This window comes from Gallinula chloropus, assembly GCF_964237585.1.
Source record: "Gallinula chloropus genome assembly, chromosome: 3".
NCBI classification, from domain to species: Eukaryota; Metazoa; Chordata; class Aves; order Gruiformes; family Rallidae; genus Gallinula; species Gallinula chloropus.
The window spans coordinates 59,225,152-59,240,927 of record NC_140087.1 but is presented as its reverse complement, the minus strand read 5'-3'; the positions used below and the strand labels follow the sequence as shown (position 1 = coordinate 59,240,927).

At 41.3% G+C, this 15,776-nt stretch overlaps 1 protein-coding gene and 1 long non-coding RNA gene across 2 annotated transcripts in view; both read left to right on the top strand.

Moving 5' to 3' along the window:
* EML4 (EMAP like 4) overlaps nt 1-8,859 on the top strand; it is a gene marked incomplete at both ends in the record, with an annotated part of 89,813 nt that extends 80,954 nt beyond the window's left edge. Inside the window, 4 exons of the mRNA XM_084262526.1 lie at nt 1,952-2,039; nt 3,300-3,398; nt 7,759-7,889; nt 8,392-8,859. Coding sequence (XP_084118652.1) covers nt 1,952-2,039; nt 3,300-3,398; nt 7,759-7,889; nt 8,392-8,859 — 786 coding nt within the window. The remainder of the gene's footprint in view (nt 1-1,951; nt 2,040-3,299; nt 3,399-7,758; nt 7,890-8,391) is intronic.
* Nucleotides 8,860-13,412: 4,553 nt separating this feature from the next.
* LOC311189315 lies at nt 13,413-15,506 on the top strand. Its single transcript, XR_014617163.1, has 3 exons — nt 13,413-13,456; nt 14,194-14,316; nt 15,452-15,506. It is a non-coding gene; the product is annotated as an uncharacterized lncRNA (long non-coding RNA).
* The last annotated feature ends 270 nt before the right edge of the window (nt 15,507-15,776 follow it).

The following is a 15,776-nucleotide window of genomic DNA, read 5'->3' as shown; positions in this document are numbered from 1 at the left end:
GTGAGTCCTAGGCATTTAGGGAGAGGGCTGTAAGTTTAAAGCCCCATGGGCAGCCACACTGAAGTATTTGGTACACAGGGCCTTAACATGAAATAACTGGTGTGCTTGTCCTACGGGCTGAGGGTGTCTTGACCCTTGCACCACTTTTAAGCCTGACACAGATAAACATTGCAGACAAAGGAGTCAGTTCCATTAGTCAGACAGCTTTATTAGCCAGTGATGATATAATTAGGTTGATTATATACAAAGTTATAGAAAAGGAGAGAGTAAACTGTTGCCTTATCAGTGGGCAGCTAGCAAAGATTTTAATAGAAAATGGGATCATCCTATTGAAAATACTATGATTTTATGTTCCCATTTTCCGTTCAGTGATCGGTTGCCTGAAGGGATTTTGCAGCATGGAACCCCCTGGCCAATTGCTTTGTTCCCTCCCCCACCGCCCCCAGGAATTTTAACAGCTGCCAAATGTCTGGCAGGATTTAGTGAATGACTGACCAATTCTTTTCCATGTTGGAGTTCACTTGCAAATTTGAAGACTTGGAAAATGAAGGGTGGGGGGAAATCCTAGCCAATTATGTATTTTTTTTATTTCAAAATACCAAGTTTGCATATCGATATGATATATGCCACCCATGACTGCAAAGCAGTTATGTCAATACAGCTCCTCAGCTTGAGGGGAGACTTGTTCATAAGAAAATAAATTTAAAGGCTAGCTTTTCTCCTGAATGTTTTTGCAGTCTCTCACAGAGGACCTGGGGACAGGGAGACAGGCATGTATGTGTTTCCGCGTGTAATTCTGGAAGCAATCAGCATCTCTTAGAGTCCTCTACAGAGGAAACCAGACTGGTGGGTGGCATGGCAGCCAGTGTAGTGCTTCAGCGTGGCCCTGGCATGGTGGGTGCAGGCTGCAGCTGGCCTTGCAAGGGCCAGGGAAACCATCCTCATAATGCCCACTGAGAGGGTGAGATGAATTGAGGTTTTGTTGCCTGGCAGAATGACTAGGAAGTGGAGGAAATGGATGGTCTTCCAAGAGGAAGAGGAGCAATAATTAGAAATGGAAGGGTGGAGGAAGAAAAGAGTGAGATGGAAGTCACTTTTATTAATTTTCTACTCCTTCCTCTACAGAAAAATAACTTATTCCTGCCTTATACAAATTAGTGGCTTTTCTGGAATCTCTCAGAGCTTTATTATTACTGCTGTCAAAAAAGTTTGTCCACAGGAAAAATTTTCTGACCAGGTGCATTTAGCTTCTCTCTTAAAACCAAAGATGGATGTTTAGCACTCAGTGTGCCATTGATGGTGATAACTAAACAATAAAGCCAAAGTGGTTTGATTCTTATAGATGACCTGTGCCCATCGGGAAGACTCCTTTCCAAGCTGGCACTAACACCTATGCAGTATAATAAGCACAGCAGAAACTTGCCAGTCCTTGATCTCATAGTTTTATGTGGTGGTTGTTTGCCAAGGCATCCTAAGTTTTTTAGGATGAGCAAAGGTTATTTGAATGTGCCTGCATTTAATGGGAATTATTTTGAATGGCTAGAGAAATAGGAGAGAGGCCTGTCTGTCATGTTTCTGTTGGGATCTAAAAACGACCCTGCGCAAGTTACTTGCCTTTCTCAATTAGCAGCAACATATACTTTCTTAATTCGAGTAGAAATTTGAGTTAATCCTTATTTTAGCAAGGTACCTTCTAGGAGTAAATCTTTCCAGGGTTGAGAGAAACAACACACTTTACAAGGCAGGAATCCATGGTGAGGTGGGAAAGGCATGACACCCGGCCTGCTTTTGTTTAGCTGTTGACAAGTGTGGCATGGGGCAGTAAGGAGCCTTTAAAGAAGCTCAAGGGAATTGTGGCAGACCTGGGGTGGGTGGGGAGGTCTGTCCCATCTGTGGGTGCACCTTCTGCTTCTGTTTGAGTTAAAATCCGTGTTTCTGCATTCTCCTGCAGGGACATTCCAGCTATATTACACATCTTGACTGGTCCCCGGACAACAAGTATATAATGTCAAACTCAGGAGACTATGAAATACTATACTGTAAGTATGAAATGAAATACACTGGAAACAGAAGTATGTATTAGCTGCCTGAAATATTTAGAAGAGTGTGTTTGATCAGGACTGTACAAAATTCGTACTGACAAAGGAACCCATTTGAACTTGTGTAACTTGATACCTTGATGTTATTCAGAGCTGTGCATTACCTAATGACGATGCCAAATATAGCTTACTTCTTTACAAGGTCATAAATCAGTTTAACAGCGTAGAATTTACAGAACAAGTGACACTGCGTCTTGATGTTGGCCCGAAGTTCCATAGATTGAAAATAATATATACAGTTATCTAATTACTGTCGACAGCACCAAGTTCTTTGGGGGAATAAAATCAGTGGGTCTGTGCCACTGTTCTGTTTTGGGGTTTCTTTTTTTAAAATTTGTCTTGGCTGGGGGTGTTGAAAACTAAGCAAAGCAGTAATACTACTTTAATGAGTTAGTGGTAATAATGCTTTTGTGTTTGCCTAGTTTTAATATGTGAAAATGGGAACTTAATAGACTATGTGAAAAGTTCAGCTCTCAGTGCGTCATCAGTCTGGTTTTAAATTGGTTTTTGTATTCTTGCCTTCTTGGATCTTTACCTAGATCCAAGAGGATTGTAGTTCTGTTCCTGGACAGACAAGAAGAGCCGTCAGTTCAAATACCTGTCACCTTAATATGTTCTTTCTGTCTGTCTCAGCTTAGGTTGCAAATCTGGATAGTGCAGCATCTCAGTCTACCAAGATGAAGTGTTGGTGTTTGTATAGGATAGCAGAGAGCTGTCACCCATTACTACTGGGCTGGTGTATTGAAAGAGGGACGTTCATTTGGGAAACCATCTTTCCATTTCTAGTTAGAAGTTAAATAGTCTGAGGTGCCTCTGGCAGTAGATTCTCGCTGTTTTAAAAGCAGTTTCCTGAATGATTGATTGAATTTTAGCACATCAGCTGGTAGGAAGGAGAAATTATTCTATTTCAGAGTCTATTAAAATATTTTGTAGAGTAGGTAGCAGGGGAACCAAGCTGCGAGTAAGTGTTTTTGAGGGAGGCTGATCTGGAAAGGGAAACAAGAAGTAAATGTGACTCTCAAGTACCAAGCAAAACTTAAAGCATCTAGAATTTGGTAAAGGTACTGGTCTGTCTTTGCCTCTTCAGTGTGATTCCAGGTTGGTTTTAAGATGCATTTATTTGCTGTCTTAGCACCTTCAAAGAGCACGTATGTAAATATAAAATTATATGGCATAAGTCATCACTCACTCTTTTCACAGGGGACATTCCAAGTGGCTGTAAGCTAATCAGGAATCGTTCTGACTGTAAGGATATAGATTGGACGACATACACTTGTGTGCTGGGCTTCCAGGTATTTGGTAAGCACCATTTAACTTGCTTTTAAGCTATTGACACTGCCTTTTGTGGTTTCTTTTGCTTCTATTTGTCATTAGGAGTGTGCTGACAATGACTATTGAGGATGATGCTGAGATGACAGACCAAAGAGATTGACCACAATACTTGTTGGTGATAGAGGGCCCTGGATGCTCTATAGACAATGTATAATTGATTTCTATTTAGTCTCGAAGTTTGGGATTCAATTTTTCTGCTGTCACTTTAGGCTACCAATTTTGGAGGCACTGAAGCAAAAAGCTGGTGGTTTAAAATGCTCATATGGCATATGTGTGTTCTCCTTGGCTTACCTTGTTTTGGGATAGGAACAAAACTATGTGGGTATAGGTTACAGTTCATGACCTAAAAACATGACAGCACTTTGATACCTATAGTCAAAGGTGAGTACTATACACTGCTTCTAAAGAGTAAAAATGCTTTAAATACTACCTACTAGTTTCTTTTTAAGATGTGCACAAAAAATTATGAAGCTGACAGATTTGATTTCAACAGTGGGGTTTGAGACTGTGGCCAGGCAGTTCAGTCTGCTTTTGCTGAAGGTAGTTCTGTTGGCCATAAATGGGGAGCCCCTCTGTGAGGGCTTGAAAAGTATGGTACCCTGCCTGTCAGTGTTGTAAAACCAAGTACTGTGAGCAGGTTGCTGAATGTTTTGCTTCCACCACTCAGATCAGACAGCTGCCTCTGTTCTTCAGGTAGGAAACATCAAAAGCAGGTAAATAGCAAGTTCTTCAGAGGCGAGGGATAGGTGTACAAATCTTTTCTTCACGCCTACTAGGAGTTCAACTTTGACTGTCAGTTTATATGCACAGTAGAAGAAAATCAGGAAGGTCTGAGTGCTTTCTGAAAAGCTTCTGACACCTATCAAGCGCGTTTTCAGACTGTCATCTGCTTAATGAGCAAGTAGTCTTATAGGGTGACAGTTAATTTGTGGGCTAACACTGACACTTTTGTGCAGCATCTTGGTTGGGTGGAGGGCATGTGGTACTTTATACCCAGACTTGATTTCCTTTCTGGGTAATAAAGATCTGAGGCAGAGTAGGGAAAACAAAGGGGCCAGAGAAGGAAGCTGACTGATAAACTGCATAAATATATTTGAGTTGTTTGGAGCTTGAGGTAGGTAGCAGAAATAAACAGGAAAGTGTTGTTTATGGAGCTGAATACTGTTGCTCCTTGCTAGTTTGATGAAAATATTAGCTTCTGTTAGCCTGAGACTTGTAAACCAGGTTGTGTGCATGTTGCTTTTTATGCAGCCTGTCGGGGTGAAGTAGAGAGTGGATGGCTGTTTCCTCGTGATGCTCTGCACATGTAACCCTAGGTGGAAAAGGAACTGATCCACAGCAGTGGTTTCCTCACTGACTTCGATACTGCAACTGAAGTAACGGTGCAACACAAATGGCTTTTTCTAAAATTGGGAGTATCAGAAAATTGAGGAGATGCTGGAGAAAGCAGAAAGCAAAATTCTGTCCAAAACAAATACTGTGTCTTTCTCCAGGAGCAATGAAAAAACTTTGTAAGGACTTAATATTCCTTCTGGAATAGCCATGGAGCTGAAGCCATTTTATATTTTCTGCAAGGTACATAAATCTGCTACAACCATGGACACAGCAGATGGTGGCTCTGTTGCCACTGAACTCTCACCACCATTTTTGATGGTAGAGCAGGCAGAATATGGGGAGCAGCTCTCTGAATACCAGCACTTTCCCAGAAGTGTCCTTTACTCCTGACCTGAGGAGATGAGGTGTGGAAATGGAGAAAGAGTTTGGTTTCACATATGGACCATTTACTTTGTCTCTTTAATGGCTGTTGGGTAGAAGCTACTCTACTGGTGACTGGGGCCAGGCTAGACATGAGCAGCTCCCATAACCACTGTTTTGAGAACTCTTCTTATATTTTTAAAAATGGATAAATCTGCTGATTCTGTCTGCTTTCCCTTTTGGATTAATGCAATCTTTAACCACTCTAGATTAAGTTTAATTAGTCTCAACTCCTCTCAAAATGTTTAGTGTGCCAAGGGACCTGAGAATGAAGAAGATAAAGCAGATAATGTGGTGATGTTCTGGGACAGAACAGAATATATTTAAACTTTCTAGCCAAGATTCATCGTGCTTTAATTTTATGTCGTCTGGCAGTCTGACACTCATTGCAGAATCTTAAAATTATGGCTTGATCTCAGACAAAGGCAAGTATTTTCCCATTAAATCAGACAATGCAGCGAAGCCAACCTAGCAGATACTTGCTGCCCGAAAGAGAAGTCTGGCTTTGACCTGAGGGTCAGCTGTCTCAGTGATCCAAACAAGCCGGGGGCTGCTTGCTTTGATGTTCAGGAGAGAGGGTTAAGTTTATGGGATTTGGGCTTTTGGGGTATGTGTTTTACTAATTTAGCTCTGTGGGTAGTGTGCTCGTAAGCTCAGGCATTGCACTGCTGTCAGGAGAAGAAAGGAGGATGGAAATGCGTGGTTGGGATGAGAATAGCATCGCTCCTTCTTGGCAGCTGATATTACTGTATTGGCTCAGTGGTATCATCAGGCTGCACTCCGAGCACTTGAAGCCACTCGCTCATTTGCTGCACGTTTCCCACACTTTGGTCTGAGCAGATTCTTTTGAGAGGCCTACTGCTGGCTAGCAGAGTTTTATTAAAACTGAAGTGCTGCTGTTGTACCTAATAACAAAGTCCTGCTGTTTTGTGAGGGGTTTTTTTTTTGGTTATTTTTAGTTATTGAGAACGAAGAACTTGGTCTTGTTTTTTCCTTGTTTGCCTGATGCATTGAAAGCAAATCCTGATATCTTAGGAGAAAGGGTTCTCTTGCCTTTAGAGCTGCTAAAGGAATTAAACAGAAGATGTTTAATAAGAGAGGGAATCACAAATATTTGTCTTTTGAATCTTAAAAAGAAGAGTAGATGGCACAGTCTGCCTGTGGTGGTACCTGAAGCTTCAGGAAACTGGTTTGAATTTCATTTATTACTTGCACCTGGAAACAGTATTTTATATATAGATTGCAGGAGAAGATGCATTCATTTTGAGCTTCTTGAAAAATCTTAAACAGTACATATTTTTCAGATGGATTTCATTGATGTGAGAGGACTAAAATGTTTCAGAATACTTTCCTTACCATTTCATGTCTTTATTTAGTAAATTACCTACAGTGTAGCTTATTGGCATTGTAACAAGCTTAACAAGCTGCTGTCATTAGTCTTCAGAGAAAATAAAGTTCTTACTCCACCCTGTGAAAAATGGGAAAAAAACCCCAACTTTAAGGTTAAACTCTATTTGCCATTTTGCTTAAAAACCAGAATAGATGATGTGGGAGTTTGAAGAAGATAAGGCGATTCTAAGTCAGTGTTTTTTGCTGTATATATATTTAGTAGGCAGCATGTGTGTTTTTATTTTACCAAAGTCAGTGACCATAAGGGAGGAAGGAGGTATTTTCAGATCTGCTAATGAACATCATCCTTCTTGATCAGTTGGACACACCTTTTTTTTTTGTCAGGGTGAGAGGTGAAATTTGAAGGAGGGGAAATTCTCTCTAGCTCCTGAGCACCCATGTCCATATAGCTCATAAAACTATGGTACCTTTGGCGTAAATGAGTATCTTATAACCCCTTCTGTTCAGCTTTTGTTGCAGATGTGTTCAGATCAGTTTTGTTATGGGAAACTCGAGGGTATCTCTTTTTTGTTAGAACTAGAGCCGCCCCCTCCCCAATTGTTCAGCACTTTTTGCTGAGGCAATGTTGTTGTTCTTTTGTCTAGACGTATCCATGTCATTCTTTTCACTTAAAAGCATATTGAATTGTACTTAAGCACTTGACAGTGCTTTCATCTATGAAAGTCATACAGGCTGGATTTCTTTGCAAAATAATCAATCAAATGTCTCCCTTGAATCATGCAAATATTGAGATTTAAAATAAAACCAGCAGAATCTCTGCATAATGTACAGTACCAGGTTCACCATTAGTCTTGCTTTTAAAACATTGTGTGTGAAAGTGTTAAATTAGGAGTTGCCAGACTTAACAGCAAACCTAATCTCAAAATAAGCTTTAAACAAGACTGAGGTTTTGAACAGGAAATGTATATTATGCCCGAGAGGTTATCCTGGCTGAGACTGAGGGCTTGGGAGGAGCAGGGGGTGGGGGAGCAGCATTAGCCTAGCAAAATATTAATGACATTTAATGCAACGCATATTCAGTTTTCCAGTTGAATGTCTTTATCTACCTTTTGTTAGGCTTGGCTTTTTTTTACAGCTGTATAGATTTTATTTCTGTTTACAGATTGTCTTTTAAATAGTTTCTAAACCACCATCACTAAATACTTGCTTTATTGTCTCCTAGGAGTTTGGCCTGAAGGGTCAGATGGGACAGACATAAATGCCCTTGTCAGGTCCCATAACCGAAAGGTGATAGCAGTTGCTGATGACTTCTGTAAGGTCCACCTCTTTCAGTATCCCTGTTCCAAGCCAAAGGTAGGTCTAGACCGGTCTATTCTGCATGCTTGCTTGCATTGCATGAAGCTTTCCTTGCCAGACACCTGCTTCCAGCTTGGTGGTTTTCAAACTTGGCAGCCAAAGAGCTCGTTTATATCTGAGAACAGTGCTAGAGACAAAAGTATGGGTTTTCCTGTTAAGTTTATATATAAAACAGAAAATATAAAAGTAAAATACTACACCTAATAGTGAAGTGGCAATATGTATCCTTAAGTTCTGGAGCAGAGGCTTGGTGCTTTTTTTTTTTGCTGGCTTTGGTGTCAAGTCCATCAGTTTTTCATAAAGATCTAAATCTGTCCCAAGTTACGAGCATTGGAAGGGAGGATGTATTGTGGGGGGGGAAACCCAGTATTAATACAGATCTGTACTCTTGGACTAATAAAGAGCTCTCTTGAAGGGCAAAGCAATAGCAGTAGTTCTAGATTTCAGCATCACGCGCTCGTCTGATCATGTGATTTGTCTTTCTGCTTGTTTTCAATAGGCTCCAAGTCACAAATACAGCGCCCACAGTAGTCACGTGACAAATGTCAGCTTCACCCATAGCGATGGTCACTTGATTTCAACTGGAGGGAAAGACATGAGTATTATTCAATGGAAACTTGTGGAGAAGGTAACTCTCCCACAAAATGACATTGTCGTAGACATCAGTGCAACCAAAGTGCCCACCATCCCTGCCAATGAAAATGCTGTACAGTCTCCTGCACCTCTCCCACAGCCTTTTAATGAAATGAACCAAAATGAAAGTGTAACTGGCAGCTCTCCGGCTTCTTTGGAGAGCAACTTGGAGCAATCCGCGGAGGCCAGCGAAGAGCAAAGCGAGGAGCAAAGTGAGGGGAGCAGCCTGGATCCCGCTGAGCCAGGCTATGAGGAGCCCTCCAATGAGACGAGTGAGGATCACAGTGAATCCACGGTCACCGAGGAGCAGCAAGATAACTCACCCGTGTCTTAACGCTCCCAGCTCAGGCGGTTGTTATTTTCCCTTGGTGTGCGTGCTTTCATTACAGGGTATGGGTTCAAATAGGGAAAAGTAGCTGAGTTTCATGACCACTCCAGCTTTTGAGTTTCAGTGAGATTTTTAGTCTGAGCTTCAGTTCAATGTGTGGAACCATCCCAAGGGCCTGGCTTGATGGTTTCTGTCAAGATCCGGTCACAGTTAGTAGTGGACATTTCCGTAGATCCATTTCAGTTCTGAAATTGCTGTCAGGAAGTGGCATGAAATTTATACTGGAAAAAAGGTTAGCTCTGAGAACTAGCTGAAGTAGACCACCTTAACCATGTGGAAGTGCTTTCTGAAAGAACTAAGCTGATGGGAAGTGCTGAGCTGTTCCAGCTGGGGAGTACTGTGCTGCTTTTTCCAGGTGCGAAGACAAGAAAAACAGAAAACCAACCAAAAAGCTCTATGTAGGGCTGTTTTCCTTTGTTTTTTCTTAATGAGAAAAATAGAGGAAAAACAATGTAACGATGCCACGTGTATGGCGATGCCTTCTTGATCTAACACATATGCAATTTTCTAACACTACTAATTCCTAGTGGAGTCTGGATGCGTTCGTGGTTGGTCTGCCCTGGGTGCTGCTAGTTCTAAGGCAAATCCTGCCGGCGATCGGTGTTGGCTGTTCCATCTTCACAGACTATTTAATAACAGACTAACCAAATACTGGCGTGTTTCACTTTTTGTGACCTGAAAGTTTGATTTCAACTGTAGGGCATAATTGTCTCTTCAAAGAATTGCTTGCCTCAGGAGTTTGAAACTTAAGAGGGTCTTTACAGTGACTTTGATGTGAACAGCAGAGGAAGCTTGGCAAGAACGCAGAAGTCAGATGGGCTCCAGAGTTAAACTTTTAGCCTTCAAGCAGAAGTTGCTTCATCCCTAGTAAGAGAAATATACATACAGTTAACTTAAATTATTAAATTGGTGCTTAGGATTAGTATATTAAGTTGCTAATTTTTTCTTTTGAATTTTTAGAGGTAACTCTAAGAATCATTAAACTTCAATCTCTCTACTTCCCCCCCCTCCCACCCCGGCTCCTTTAGCAGTTGTGATATAAGCATACAGTAACTTAGATGATGATGATGTGATTTTAATTTTTTTTTTGTTTGTTTTCCCTTGACTTGCTGATCTATTGTTTTTGTGGTTATTTTTTTTGTTGTTGTTTCCACCCCACCCCTCCCCGGGTTGCTCTAAGCCATGCAGCTCTCATGTGGCTATACCTGGCCAGTTACGGGATATCTTGGCATTTGTTATGCATTTGGAAAGTACCTTTTTTTTTTTTTATGAAGTTTGTCAGATAGCTACATTTTTTTCTTAAGTGCATACGTTTCCTACTTTAAAAAGATATAGATTTACTGACAGATATCCATTTCCTATGTACTTGTTTATATTTTGATTAAATAGAATTCTCTTTTTTTTAACTTGCTGCATCGTGCTGGTATTTTAGTTCTTAGTTAGAATATCATGTTTAGAAACTTTGGATGAGTTCATAAGTCTTAATTGTGCAAGCGTTTACGTGATTGTGCCATTCCAAAGTGCATCAAAACTGTCATTCCCTTACTAGTATCTTCTCAGGAGAAATGCTACAGATCAGGTATTTAGTCATCATTTGGAAAGATAAAAACAAATGGACTCCCAAAGGACATTTAGAACATTTATATATAAAATATATGAATATATCTATACACACATATATATATAAAAAAATATCCTCTTGTTTACAACAGTTCCGGAAAACCTCAAAGTAGTTCCCTTCAGATGGAGGGAGATACGGATTCCAAGCAACCCATCTGTTTAAACTGTGCTCTGTACGTAAGAGTTCTACTGGAGAGCTCTCGTATGCCTGACTTGCAGATTTGCCAAATAGCAGCAGCAGAAGATAAACTCGTCACAGTTCTTGGTTACGAGCGAGGAATATGCTGTAGGTTTAGAGAATAATCTTTAGGAAAGGAGAAAGGATTTTAGAGGTAACATGGGGCGCAGAGCTCTCTCTCTGTCATTTTTATGAACTCCACATAAGCAACACATTTCTCTTTGGAACATCTGTCACCTGGGGTTGCCATGTAAAGTGAGAGTTATAGTTGTGATATTCTTGTGTTTGTAGTTCAGAAGACTCTACTAATATGCAAAAAGCCTTACAGCTTTCAATTGCTGGCAACTACTGTTTAACGAATAATTAAATCTGTGATAATGGATGGAAATGGGTGGGATTATGTAACTGTAGATGTTTTAGAAAAATAATTGTGAATGAATTATGATTAAGAGTGTTTCATGTGAAGATGTTTGAGCCATTTCTATCTATCATGCATTCCTGTCTCAAGGCAGAAAATTTTGAAGATTAAAAAAAATAAAATAATCAAAATAATATCTTGCAGTGTCTTTCTCCGTATCTGTTCTGGTTCCTTCTGTATGGAAAGTGGCTGCTGGGATGGCAGTTGCAATGTCTGGGTCTGTGGTTTTGAAAGGAGCTTTTTAACTTGCAATTTTTTTATAACCTTCCAGTTTGCCTAAAAATAAGTTAATTCAGCATCACGAATAATGCCAGCACTCCTAAATATTGATCTTGATTACTTTTCAAGGGCATCATGACATTTCCTCTTTCCGGTTTTGATTAGTAGCCTGCTAGCATTATCCTCCTGTAGCTAATTGATGGGTAGCAGGGGATTACAAATAGGTATTTGTCCTGATGCCAAGTGCAGTCTGACTTCCAGGGTTCTGCCAGAAGCTTTCTTCCGGATGGAAAGCACAAGCTTGTTTTGGATATAACATGTTAAATACCATGATGCTCCCACATTCCTGAAAGTCCCCGTCCAGTCACAGATGCAGAAGGTCACAAGATGGTTAATGTATTCCATGTGAAAGATTCTGGTCTTTTAAAAGGCTTTGAATCGTCTCCATTTCTTGCAGCTGGTTTCTGTTCTTCACAAAAGGGGAGGGTGCGGTAGAGAAGAAAGAAACCTGCAAGATAGACAAATATCTCATGTTTATCCTGCTCAAAGAAAAACAAAAAAAACCAAACAGAAAAACCATCATTGCCACCCCCTAAGGTTGACTGGAAATATTAAGGACTCTTCCACCGAGTTGTCAGGGGAATGCTACTGCTCTAGCTTGAGTAATAAGCGGATGTCCTAAGGTCATGCTGTGCTGCTTCCAGCAACATGTGTACCACTTTGCCCCAGGAGCAGCCGTGTGCTTTCCTAGGCTTGGTGCTCTGTCTTTCCCAATTCAGCTCAAGGCTTTTGCTACCTCTTCTCCTGGGATGCTCTGTAAGGTAGGAATCTTCTTGAAGAGTAAGCAGACTGGTCTTCTGTGAACCTCCTTCGTGGTGGAGGCAGGATAGGACTCCAAGTGCCTCTCTCTTTATTTGGAACTGCAGCACCTGCTGTCAGTTTAGGGAGCTGCAGTGATGGTATTTTGTCACATGGAGCTGGAGTTTGGGGTGAAAGTGCCACTGAAAGCTGTCCCATTTTACACGATTGAGAGATGTAAATTTAAAATCTGCATTAAAACATTTGTTTAGGTTGCATAGTAAAATACCTGAATGTTACAAAGTGCCAAGATTATGGATTCTTTCGGTATGTGTCCGTATTGGGCGCGTGTTGTGCCAAGTGACATCCACTGGGTTTTACATATAAAAAGCACTTTTAAAGATATGACCACATACCCTGTTTTGGGGCCTTTTTTCCCCGTAGAAGTTCCTGGATAGCTGAGGAAAAGGCTGGGGATGTGGATGGTTAATAACAAACCAAGCATTTCTTAAGTTTGATCTTACTGAAATTCTCATTATAAGTAGAAAGTACTGGGTTTTGCATATGATGCATACTGAGTTCCAGTCTCTTAACCTTCGTTTAATCATTCCCAGAATGCACAGGTTCTGGCTTCATCTCTGTAAATAAGACAAAAGTTAATTTTTGATTGTCACATTGATTACATTCACAACTGAGCAGTATGTTGTAGTTTCGACTTTGTGCTCCACCCCATAAGACGTGTTGCACCCCCTTACATTTCCTTAAGTTCACTGCAGTATTTTGGTTGAATCTGGATAAAAGTAAGTAGAAATGTCTTTGTGAATTTTAAGCTTGGCTGAGCCAAACAACTAACAAATTCTCCTCTCTGCTGCCTCATGTCAATAAAACCTTGGTTCCTGGCAGTGAAAGGATTAATACTATGTGAGGTGGATTTTACTTGCACGGTATTTGCACTGCTTGTTTGCTTTTCTCCTGAACAAGTCTGAGCCCATTGCCTAATCTTTATTTCTGACAGATGTTTTCTGTACTAATACTTTAATCAACCGAGAATGAAAAACTGCTTACAGGAGGATTATACCATTTAGAAGACCGTGCAGTGTACACATTTTAATGTATTTAATGTGCATGGTGTGTCTTTATGTGCATACACATTTGTGAGCATCAAACGGATATGACTGCTCAAGGCCTTTTTTTGTTGTTTGAAAGAGGAAATGTGGATGACTTCACACCACAGTGCATTAAGGAGGTTAAGAAGCACAAGGAACAAAGGTGTTCCCAGCAGGACAGTAAGGCAGGAGGACTGAGTTCAGGTAAGAAGGCTGGGACAGGAGGCACAGTGGTGAGAAGGTGGTAGTGCCAGAGCTGTGTATGTATTGTGATTTAAGTGGTGGGTTTTACAGCCCAGTGCGCCCTTCAGATGAGGACTTCTGGGCATTTCCCAGCTCTGGCCAGCCACCTTATCTCCTGCAGGCCTGTGCCTTGTTAGCAGCCTCAGTTGTGTACCTCTGTGTGTGACACATCATTGTGCCCTCCGATAACAACCACGCTTTTTTTGGTTTTGCTGGACTGCTGTAAAAAAACACTTCTCTCTAAATTCTTAAAGACCATCTGAATTACAGTCAGTGACATTGTCCCAGCTTTATTTTTTGATAAAGTGCCTTTAAGTTGCTATTTCTAGAACATGCTTTTGTATGGTGAGCCAAGTAAGTGCCCCAGATAGCTCTTGAGACACTGTGTTCCCTATTGTGGGGATGTTTCAGCAATTCCATGTTTTCTGTCATGCATCATTACTTGACCTTGCTCTGAATCCTCCCTGTCACAGAGCCTGCTTTTGGTCCTGTGTACATCGCTGCCCTCCCAGGCTAAAAGCAAGAGATGATGTCTGCTTTTAATGCTGCTTCAGAATTTATTTCAGCTTCCTTTAAATAGGCTGACTTGTCATTGCAGTTAGTGTCTCTGTGTGTGTCTGTCCCTCTTCCTCAACCCACCTGTCCTCCAGTGCTCAAAGAAGATCAGTTCTTGCAATGACAATAATCTTTCCTATTAGTCTTTCTCAGTCCATTCACGCTTTCCTATGCACCTGTAAGTGCACGGAGGAAAATCAAAGGGAAGGAAAATCATGAGCTGTCCGCATCAAACAAGAGATACAGCTTCAAAAGCTATCTAGTCTGTAAGTATAAACATCCCTAGTGTCTTGTGTAATATAAATGCGTGCCTCAAGCGGTGTGTGAACATGGACAGCAGAATTGGGAACTTAAAAAAACTATTTGTGTCCAAAGGAACTAGGAACAAACTTGGAAGCTCACCTCATAGCTAAGGAAAACAAAACAAAACCAACCCACCAAAAAAATCCCACAGCTAAAGCCTTGGGCTTTAGCAAGGCAGAGAAAAGTTTCAAACTTGATAGCAAAAAGAGCAGGGAGCAAGCAGAGGTACATGGTGCTGCGTGTGCAGAGGAGGTAACTCTGCCAAAAGTGCTCTTACTGTGTTTCTTCTGGTCAAACAGTGGATATGAGTGGCACCCCTGTGGTGGGTGGGCACTCACTTTTCTAGCGTCGCTGCAGATTCTACTGTAGCCACCATTTCAGTGGAAAACCTTGTTTTGAGCATGGCCTTGGTTAGAATTGTTCCTCGAGGAATGGGACAGTGCAGAGCTAACACTGGAGACATCCATCGGCAGTTTGTCTGTACACAGGTGCCCAACGTTGCTAACGTTAACTAGGGGTTTGTCGTGAACGTTTCATGTGAAACGGCTGCCGTCTATGCAGGGTGCATGGAAGGATCCTATTTGCCCCAAGATTTGGCAAGTGGGAAATTAAACATCAATTGAGCCTGGCAAGCAGGGCTGCTTGTGTCAAAAGTCACAATGCAATTTTTAGATCCTTTCACAGATCAGGAAATAATGCAGTCCTGTGGATTTTCTGGTAGCTGGGAGGGAAACAGATGTGAAGCATTCTAACCTTTCAAAAAAGCATACCTCGAAGGGACTTTTCAGGGCAGATGTCTGTTCCAGCCTTTGCCAGGACCATACAGATCTGCTTACATTCTATTTTGTGTGTGTATGTACACATTAAGATCTGGTTATACTAGAGTACTTCAAGTTTAGACTCAATAGTTCTCAAAATAACCAAGCAAACAACTCCACAAATATAATTATGTTCCAGATTATCAGAGGCCTTCCTAGACCTGAGCCTCTGAAACATCTTTGCCTGAGCAGGCCTCTTGCTCTGATAGATTTTTTAAAATTTTTTATTTCCAATTATACATAATGCTTAAAAATATTTTTTTTTTTTCTCTCTCTTAAGAACAGGGTGACCTTCCAGGTTATTCCCAGCAATTAAGTCTAAGCCTGTCTCCCTACCCAACAGAGGGAAACGACTGCAACTCACACAGGCCTTCTGTCCTCTGAAAAATTTTGGCTAAGGCTTCAGCTGTCAAGACGAAGTTATCCTGTGCCTACATCACAGCTAGAGACTAAATAGTGCCAGTTGGATATGTACGTCAGTGCGTATACTTGAGGGGCCGGGCGGGAGGCGGTTGCGTAGGGCTCTCTGGCCCGCAGCAGCTTACAAGGTCACCCTGTTTTGGTGAGGACTGCGCTATGGCGTGGCGATGTCATCGGCCTGTGCG